We start from the raw sequence: 10,357 nt of genomic DNA on the forward strand, positions 1-10,357 counted from the left end.
TCCGAAAATGCAGGCGGTATGTCTTATTTATAAAAACATAACAATAAATTCATTAGCCTCCGCATCAAGAAATGTTATATAAACTCATCCACATGCAAGTTGCAATCATAAAATTGCTTTAGAAGCTTACAGTGTAACATCAAGTGAATATTTTTCTTACGACAAAATGGTTGGAGCAAATATATTATTTTTCATATTCGTGCATGCAACATCTGGATCTGTTCTGGTAGGTATTCAACTTGTTTGTTGTTTTTGGAAATAATTGTACGACTTATTCTTTTTGTGGTTATTATGACTGAACTATATAATACATATTTCTAATTTTGTCGTTTCCATTTAGCATAAAAATGGACAAGATGGCAACAAAGGTGAAATTTCTTTTATGCTAAAATTTTTATACTTGCAATTTCACCAAAAACCCATGCTAAGTTAAATTTTTCGTTTTTTAGAAATTTCGAAGGATCAATTTGTCAAAATGTTTGTGAAAACAAGTAAGTATTTTTTTATGCTGCAACAATTAACACATTCTAACCATGTCTTTCCAATATTTGTGTGGCACTCATGATAGAAAAGTTAAAAAATTTTCAAATAATCTATTTTCTTTAGATAAACTGTTGACAGATCAAGATTATCATCAACTACAGAACAATCCAAACTTCCCTTTACAATGTGCAAAAAGTAAAGCATCAATTGGAGGAATGTTTGCGAGAGATCAGAATGGAAAATTAGCTCTTCTGTTTTATGTTAATAGAATTTCAGCAGCAGGTTGGCGAATTTTAATCATTTTACAGTTACTCCTGAATGGAGAACAAAAAGTTTTTCTTGCTTACTGTTTTTTTATACCTGTCGACTTTGATATTTATTTTCACACCAGCGAAACAAATTTGTCATGTTGTCACCAACGAAATATAATAACGATTGCCATTGTGAAGTAAAAAACATTGAAATAATTAATTTCAGGTTGTTGGGGATATTATTTGCATCTTCAGGAAGGATCAAAAATTCAACAAGAATACTTTAATTTCCACAATATTGTAAGTACTTTTTATCTCTTTCAACTGGTTTAAAAAAAATCATTTTTCTGCTTTTATTACCGAGTTTACAATTGCTTCAACATTGTAGGACAAAGACTTTCAAAAAGTTGCTTACCTTCAACTTTCCACTTCGTATAACTTCACTGTGATACCGTTACCCAATGGTCCACCAAAACATTTAGTTTTCACATCACCAAGTGAGTACTAAATATCTGAATATGTGCATCTTATTTTTAAAGCTTTCAAACTCACAAAGTATTTCTTAAATACCCTTTTATATTATATTACTTTATTTATTTTTTAGGTCCATGTGTATTTGAATTGATATATGAAATAACAATGGGTAAGTGTGATTGAGGTATCTTCGTGTTTCAGTAAATATAGTAATGTTTCATTTAAATTCAAAACATAAATAATTATTAATTTTTCAGAAGTGGGAAAATCGAATATTTTTGATGGCTGTGGCTTACCAGGTAAAAATTTTCAAATATTTTTTACAGCACATCAGCTAAAGTAAATTGTGTATTTTAAAAATGTATTTTTTAAATTTGTATTACTCGTACATGCCTTTGAATTATTTGATAAAATTTTACATTTAGGATTCGTTGAGAAGAGAGGAGTGGCTGAAAAAATATGTGAGACGTATCCTAGCAACAAAAAGATGCAAACTCAAGTTGTCAGACACGAGTTACAAAATACAAACTGCATGTTGGATTGGAAAAAGATTTAGAAATAAATATATACTAACAAAATTTGAAAGTTGATCTTTCAAGATATTGTACGGTGTAAATTTCTACTTGCTATATAAAAGTTGTTACGTTATTATAATCATTCTTGTGCTGTATAAATAATTATTTAACTTATGATGAGTGTATAAACTTGAAATGTAAACTACCAATTTGGAATAAAATCTGAAATTTCAACTTTTGTGTACTCGATGCATTTCAGTGAATGCACGTTTCCCGAATTGCATATTTTTTTATTTATAAAAATTGACTTGTGCATAAATTTTGTGAAAGTGAAAATGCTGTTTTGGTGGTATAAATGTTACGGTCAAAATCTTTTTAATTTTCTACTTGTACTATTAAGCCTCAATTTCAATCAGAAATCAATTAGTACAAAATTAAAAAACTGATGTAGGAGGTTGTTTGTATGAATCTCAAGATTTAACATCAAAGAAAGCTAATTCGGGAAAGGTGTATTAGAAAGATTAGCGATACATTTCTATCTCAAATAAAAGGTAAAAAAATAAAGTTGCCAGACAAATAAGCATTTTTGGGAACAAATATCTTCTATTTTTTTAATCAAATTTTAAATAGTGTGTAAAATATTGTTTATCATAAAAATAAAATTTATTGTTGTAAAGTATGTACAGTAAAAATTTCCCTGATGAAAGTAAAATTTCACAATATAAAAGAAACTGTGGTGTGATGGCGACGATGATGTCACTACATTTTTTTAATTTCAAATTTATTTTTCCAACAGCCTCATTTCCACTTGGACCACACTTCATGTATTGCTTCAAATGTTTTGAAAACATTGTGTTAACCTCAAGTAAATAGTCAATATAAATCTTTTTTTTACAAAGCAATGGAGCCTTCACATGAAGTTTCATTTTGGTACGGGCGAAATGAAAATTTTATTTCGGTCAACCTCGTCCCCAGGGTCTTGTGGCCCCTGAGCTGTTATTACGAAGTGGCCAACAATGATCCTGGAACAGGCTGGTCATGTGATAGATATACTGGGCATTTTTGAAATTCCAAAGATAATGAGATGCAAGTTTGGCGCTCGCCTTAAGAATTAGAGATGGCGGACGAAAAAAGACACAACGTTGAAGAAACTATTCTGTCGATGGAAGCAAAATTGTCAGAATATTACTGACGTAAAGTGTATTAATCTGGCTTAGCTTTATTATTCAATCTTGGCGAAAAGCCTTTAATTTAGAAAATGTTTTGGAAATTTGTTCCATTAAAATTCATGAGCTCTAGCTAGCTGGGCTGTGTATTAGGTGACTGTCTAGTGAGCTAGATAACGTGACAACCTGAGACAGCTTTACTCAACCATATTTGTAAAGGACATATTAAAATGGCTATTATTTTTCAGGTAGGTGATTTTGTTAAGAAAACGTTAGAAATTGTAGGAGAAGATCTGGTACTCTAGTTGCACGCAAATTTTTCTAGTATGCACAACAAATTTTCCTACTTCTAAAATCAAAACTAAGAATGACAGGTTGTAGTGCTATATTTATGGATTATTCTCGGATCCAGGTTAACATGCGTGACACTTTATGATCATTTTCAACAAAAATGACCAAAATTTGAATTCAGCATCAAAACTTATGGAATCTTGCATTTTTCAAGTTTATACTCAATTACCTTAAGTGGATAAATTTTGGCGAGTATTTAATTTGGCGAATGACCAAAATGGAATTTTTGTCGGGGATTTAATTTGGCGAATGACACAAAGAATTTAATTTTTATGTCTTTTTTGTCATCAAATTTATCAACAAGCGAAATGCCCTGGAAACGAGGTTGTATTCGTAGTCTATCAATATGTACATGATTTCAGGCGAAATGAAACTCATTTCCGTGTTGATTTCATTTTGATCTAAAGGACGGAAATAAATTTGTTTTGCACAAAAAATTCAAAAATTTCTGAGAAACACAAAATGTTATAGGGATCCGTGCATTAAAAAAATCGTTTATATAAAAACTTTAAATGTGTTAAGAAGTCTACCTTACTACATCATCAATAATGACGTCACAAAGTCAGTTAAAATTTTTTGAAGCCAAATATAAAGGCGAGTTTCCACTCAAACGAATCGATCGATGGCGTTTTTATTAAAATTGATTTACATTTGAATTCGATCGATGTCAAGTCAGTCCCAAGACACTGAAATCCGCGAACTTATACTACAAATATTATCACTAATTCCTTAACATTTATCTGCGAATAATCACTTATCGGTAATCTTTTAACACTTGCTCGTGTTAAATAATGTATTGATGTTGCTGCATCAAACATGCTAATAAATTTTCGTTTGTTTGAAATGTTTTAGCCACTTTTTACTTTTACCCGCTTCTCAGTGTAGTTCATTTCTTCGTCGATTTTTTTACATCACGTGGGTATAAAACAATCTCATTGGATAAATTTCAATCGATCGACGAAAAAGTAGAAAGCAATCCTATTTTTGAATTCGATCCACAAATATTACGCAATGTTCTATTTTTAGTAACATCGATGCGTAGAGTGAAAACCCGCCTTAGGGGCTATTTATATGGAGGTGGGCTGGCTCGGCAAACCGAGCTGGCTTACTTACATGCCGGGCTGGCTTACTTGCCTTTTAACTTATTTTTATATGAAAACAGAACTACCTCGATTGGGTTGAATAATGAAACATTAAATAATGTACAACAAAGGAAATAATTTTCATAACAAAAGAATTTAATTACTTGAGCATAATAAATCATCTCGCCCAGGCGCGCTAGCCCGTTTAGTTACTGTTTATATGGAGTTTTATCCAGCTTGCTTGCCGAGATATTTCGAGTAAAATAGGCGAGATCTCGGCAAGCGGGTCAGCTCGCCTCTCCATATAAACGAAAGTTTAAATTCCTTTCAAAATAGCTTTTAGGCGAGATCACGGCTCTGCAACCATATAAACAGCCTCTTAAGAAAAAAGTTCCAAAAAGTCTTATTAACCGATTTTTGTCTACAACGTACAAAAATATTTTAGTTAATTTAAGTTAGTTAATTATTTTAGTTAAATATTTTTTTATTAAAAATTTTGTTTACAATTTTTGCCACTCGGTGTGAGTATAGCCATAAAGAGCAAAAGTCAAAGTGAGATTGTGTTTGGTATTCTTCAAATCATGTAATATCGCGCTTACAATGGAAGACGTTATCATACTTAATTTGTTCCATTTAAATTTCATTTAATGGTGTTGGAAGTCTTATATATTCGTCAAATTAAACCTAATTTGAACACAAAAGACGAGTATAAAAGTCATACATTAGTGGATTATAATAATGAACGACGTCTTCAGGGATGTTGGCAATAGCTTATTATAATTATAATCCGATTAAAGATGTGTTTAACATTCGTAGTATTTTTTTTAAGCTGTGTATAAGTTTTTTAATAAAACTTTTTTTAAACTGTTATTTATTTGTTTTATAGAGAATGAATCTCATGATGAGTTACAAAAGCTCAAAATATATTATTTAATGAAATTGCGTTGTTGGTCATTAAAAGTTTCCCGAGGAAATTGTGGTTAGCATAATTTAAATGATATTCACTGCAAAATTCCATCATTATCTGGAAATACATCAACCAAAATGGCAATGCTTTTCTTAAGCGTGACTGCGACGATATTAAGCACAACGGCTGGCAAGTTATGTTCAGGATTGTACGTAATTTTTGAAAAAAAACGACAACGCGAACACGAATTGCTACAAGAAGATAATTACACGGAATTTACGGAATTAATCACATGTGCAGAACCATATGAGGAATTTTTGGATGTCGATCTTAGACCAAAAAATATTTATTGGTTTTATAAATGCGCGTTAACAACTATCGCTATTGTATTAACATCATTATTGATTATTCTAGTGTGTTTTATTTTCACTCCTTCCATATCTCCCTGCGTGAACTACATGAGTTATGGAAAAAGTACTGTAATCCTACGATTTATTTATGACTGCCTAGCTGGAGTACTTCTTCAAATGTGGTTTTCAGTCCAGGCGTCATTTTTGCTGTCAATTAGACAAGTCTGGAAAATGAACATTATGCAGAATCATTTACTTGCATCCATGGTTGATGTCGGCTATCGTTGTTATTTACTCGTGCGTGGCAAATATCCGTGCAGAAATGGACATTGCTACGTTTTATCAGCGGTTTGGTTGATCAATTCCTGCGTTAGTGCAACAATAATTACAATCAAATGTCAAAATGGATGGAGAAATAGAATTAAATTGTTCTTTGTAATTTCCTCTCAACATTTGTTTTCGTTTGCACTTATATGTATTATTAATGAAATTGTGATACCGTTCTTTGCTGGACTTCCTGGTCGTCAACAAATCTTTTTTACTGTCGCAGTAATGACTCCATGTTTTATTGCAAGACTAATAAGTCGGGCTGCAAGTCAAAGCAAGAATGTACCATTTTACCCTTCAAAGCTTTATTTATTGTCGGCTTCCATCGACATTTTGGTAAAATTGGAATACCGCTTTTTGCAAGCATACATTCGTCGACCTGAAACGTATATATTAATGAGCCTTATTCAGAGTTTTTTAGCTTTTTTCGAACGTATCAGCATCTTATTGACTAATTACATATTAATGTTGTTTATAAAAAAGTATTTTAAGGGGCAACAAGTCAATCTTTCCTCTCCTGTATCAAGAAGAATTATGGCAGACCTTATTATCATTGGCTTTGTAAGTGAAATCGTAACAGCGATATTGCCCCCAACATTTATTTACTTTATTTTCAGAGTGCGCCAAATCCGGATACAAGTTGGAGCAAATGACGTGATCTACTCTCATGAAGATCATTTTATAGATTACTGCACACGCGCTGGGTCAACACTCGCTATAACGTTTGTATTTTTGCTGGCCTCGATATACATTGTTAGCAGATACGTGAATTTACCGGTTGTAATATTGTGGAAGAAAACATGGAAAGAAAAATCTCTTTTTACGTTTTGCACAATAGCGGGAGGTGTTCTTTACGGGGCTCAAAATTTAATAACTAAACCATTTTATGAAATGAAAAATCTGGAGTATAATTCTACGCAACCCATCTTCATCTGTAATAGTTCTTATCACATATTTTGGTAACACTTCAAAAAACCGTTTGTTCTGGAAACAAAAATGTTTCATAAATCAGACAAAGGACATGGTGAATCTGCTTAACAGGAATGTACGTGCAACTCTTAGAAATATACTCTGTTTGTACAGTTTGTACCTAGAATATATATTTTTACTTATTGTCTTTAATACATTTTCTTACTCCTATTTTGTATACATACATACTGTATGATGCTGCTCTATTTATTTGGGCACTTAACTAGTATCATTCGGTTTCATAGCAACAATGTTCTTAAAAAGAAAGGGAGGGGTTAACCACTTTGGAGCAATTGATGGTTTGTTGATAACACTTGGAAGGAACATAGTGGCGTTTAAATTCATTTTTCTGAGAACACGTATTTTTAACTCTGAACATTGTGCGATGGTTAAGTTGACAAATGCGTGAATTTTGTTTAGTAAACGGTTCCCTTTTTGGACATTTAAAAAGGTGATTAAAAGCAATGCCCCAACCCCTCTTAAAAAAACTAGGAAAAATAGTTTCTTTAAATGAAGATAACTGGAAGGCTCGGTGGAACGAACAGTATTCATAAAAAACATAAATTATTGTGTGTGTGTATTTGTACTCTTTTACAGTGTCAATATTTTTCATGTTAATTTTTTAATCGTTATGTTTACAATTCTTATCGTCATGATCGTCATCTTTTATATAATTCAGTTTCGTCAAAAATAATTCATGCGTCAATAATAATAAATATAACAATTAAAATAACTCATTTTACTTTCTCTTTACTTCTCTTAATTGGGAAGAATTTTGAATAATCAGAAAGTAGAAGTGAAAATACAAAATCCTAAATGTCATCGTAATTCAAAGTAAATTAAATTTTTGGTTTTGCTTTGTAAAACCAAAAATTTTATAAAAAATAAAATTATTTTAGACATTATTGGACCAATTTATTGGCCTCCAAGGCTAACATTTTGTATATTGGTCATCGGATATCCATGAGCACTCGCTGCCTCTTCTGCCGCACATGCGATACTTGGCCGAACATTCATCAGCAACATCCCATTGGCATGAGCTTTTGTAATCGCAGTAACCATCCACACATGTCGCTATAGTACAGTCGCACTCATATGCTCCGTGTACACCATTCTTAATTTGTTCTGATAGCAAGTGCCACTCATTGTTCAAATCACACTTGCTAAGCATCATCCAGCAACCAAGTAAATAGATGCCTCCTTTTCTTAGCAATAAACTGCAGGAATTTGCTCCATCGTTTGATGTTGTGTACACAACAGCTTTGGTAGAGCTTCTTCTCTCAGTAAATGTTGTATGTTAGACTGTCCTTTAAAAATTTTCATGACAGTGATGTTGTAAAAAGCAATCTGCAAGGGAGGGAGCCCCATATCGACATATTGTTGGTAATTTTCGACCAGTGAATATTGGTGTTTAGAGGTTATTGTAACTTTGATGACTATAAAATAATAAAATGACGTTATATAACCGGTTTTTTTTCTTTTCTTTTTTTGTGACATCAGCATTTTCGTCTAACCTTTTCAAATTTCTCAAGTTAAAGCCTATCTTACGCTTTATTTTGTTGAGGTTAAACGTAGTTGATTTTGAGCATGAAATGAAAAACAGAGAGGTCTATTTCACGAAGGTTTACAAGTTTACGAAAGATGGTGGTGAAGATAATTTGCTAATTAAGAAAGAATGACTTACCGAAATCTGAATTGCAGAAAGCATTTTGTGGATGCGCTGGCATACACACGCAACTTTCAACTATTATCGCCAATCTAGAAAAAGACAGCAATGAAAGAAAAACTGTAAATGTGTAGTTTACGAATCCCATTGCTTCTCGTCTTTATTCGTTGTGTTGTACTGACTTGCTGACTTGCTTGTGATTTTCGCAATGTGAAAGTAGCGTACAAATAATGTAATCAGAAGGTTGTATTTATATGACATCAGGAGGCATACTGTGTACACATAAATTTGTCACGATCTGAAATCACCCTCCTTCATCGGATATGAGCTTATATAATCAGGAAACATGTATTATTTTTGGAAGATTGGTTGTTTATCTGAGAAGAGGGAAAAATGCTGAATCTCTTTTTACTATTTTTGTTTGTTTGTTTGTTTAATATTAACTTATTTTTATCTCGATACACGTCAGAATGTCAGCTAGCATGTACATACAAACAATGTTAGTGATTGTTTGTTAATTTAAATTTTATTTGTTTTGTTTTCGGCAAACTTTGTTTATCGCGATTCATTAAAGTTTGATCATAGAGATAATATCTCTATAGTTTGATACATTTACGTAGTGTTTTGTTGTCAAAGAAAGAAATTAATAGAAAAAAATACGGTTAACTTCCAGTAACGAGTTACCGGGAGTTAAGCAAAGCTCCCGTTAAGTTGAATTTAGTCTAAAAGAGATTATAGTTCGAGCTAAAGCAATTTTTTCAAGAGGTAGGGCAACGTAACCGAAAAAAGGTGCATTCTGGGCCCTTGTAAATTGAATTTTCCTTGACAGACAACACCCTCTACCTATAATACATCAGGACTTTATAAAAATTTCGAGTTATGCGAAAAATTAGCCTGGAGGGGGGGGGGGACGTAAAATGGGTCGAGTTAACGGATGTTCGAGTTATCCGAGGTTCGAGTTAACCGGAATCGTTTATAAGAAAGTATAAACGAAAGTTCGAGGGACCCTAGAAAATGGTTTGAGAAAATGAAAGTTAAGCTAACTGTAAGTAAACAATCGTAAACCCAAAAAATCCAATTATTTGTCGTGAGATGAATTAATCAACTATGAGAGAAAACTGAAATAGATTTCGAACGTTTATTAGAATTATTGGCGACGTATTTCTTCCTCTATTTTTTTAAAGCAGGAGAAGCAACATACGGTAAAAAATGATAAAAAAAGATCTTTTTTTACTCTCGATATGCAATATCTCAAGTTATTGTTTATTTATGTTTTTCTTCGATGACACTGTGTTAAGTTAGGGGAGCTCTTTTGTAATCCCTTTTGCGTTTTGGTGTATTATTTTGTTTGCTTGATGTTTCGTGAGTCAATATTTTTGCTCAACTGTCCATGTTGATGACACACTAGTGTCATCACGATTTTTACTTTGTTTAACATAAAAAACATTTGTTATAAAGAAACCCTCAATTCAAAATTTCGTTTTGTACCCAAGTTGCTGTATTTTTGATTTTTGACGAAGTAGGCTTGACGATTAATCATGACTATATGACAACTATGGCTTAACTGATCGAATTTTTGTCCATAATTTCTTATATTAAGTTGACCACTACACTAATATTTCAAAAAAATATTTCGTACGTAAGGCAGTGATCAACCAAAGGAATGCAAATCCTGTTATCATGTAAGGCTACATCCGACGTAAGACCAAAATAATGAATCCAGTATATATATATTCTATTCGAATTTCGAGTCTCTCATCAAATGAGGGTGTTCATTGACTTGAAATGATTGTTTTGATTTACTGTATGTTGACAA

At 32.2% G+C, this 10,357-nt stretch overlaps 3 protein-coding genes across 3 annotated transcripts; 2 read left to right on the forward strand and 1 right to left on the reverse strand.

The window, feature by feature from the left end:
* The first annotated feature begins 270 nt into the window (after window positions 1-270).
* LOC130655337 (uncharacterized) lies at window positions 271-1,862 on the forward strand. The gene is made up of 5 exons (XM_057458079.1): window positions 271-765; window positions 961-1,034; window positions 1,123-1,231; window positions 1,339-1,377; window positions 1,466-1,862. Exons 1-5 carry the CDS (start codon window positions 534-536, stop codon window positions 1,549-1,551), a joined length of 540 nt encoding a protein of 179 aa, XP_057314062.1. The 5' UTR covers window positions 271-533; the 3' UTR covers window positions 1,552-1,862.
* Window positions 1,863-5,153: 3,291 nt separating this feature from the next.
* Window positions 5,154-7,028, forward strand: LOC130655338 (uncharacterized). Its single transcript, XM_057458080.1, has one exon. It carries the CDS (start codon window positions 5,367-5,369, stop codon window positions 6,867-6,869), a length of 1,503 nt encoding a protein of 500 aa, XP_057314063.1. The 5' UTR covers window positions 5,154-5,366; the 3' UTR covers window positions 6,870-7,028.
* A 398-nt stretch (window positions 7,029-7,426) lies between these two features.
* On the reverse strand, window positions 7,427-8,890 carry LOC130655339 (metalloproteinase inhibitor 3-like). The gene is made up of 2 exons (XM_057458081.1): window positions 8,560-8,890; window positions 7,427-8,311 (listed from the first exon to the last, which is right to left on the reverse strand). Exons 1-2 carry the CDS (start codon window positions 8,687-8,689, stop codon window positions 8,082-8,084), a joined length of 360 nt encoding a protein of 119 aa, XP_057314064.1. The 5' UTR covers window positions 8,690-8,890; the 3' UTR covers window positions 7,427-8,081.
* Between the last annotated feature and the right edge of the window lie 1,467 nt (window positions 8,891-10,357).

Source organism: Hydractinia symbiolongicarpus, chromosome 8 (genome assembly GCF_029227915.1).
Source record: "Hydractinia symbiolongicarpus strain clone_291-10 chromosome 8, HSymV2.1, whole genome shotgun sequence".
Lineage (NCBI taxonomy): Eukaryota > Metazoa > Cnidaria > Hydrozoa > Anthoathecata > Hydractiniidae > Hydractinia > Hydractinia symbiolongicarpus.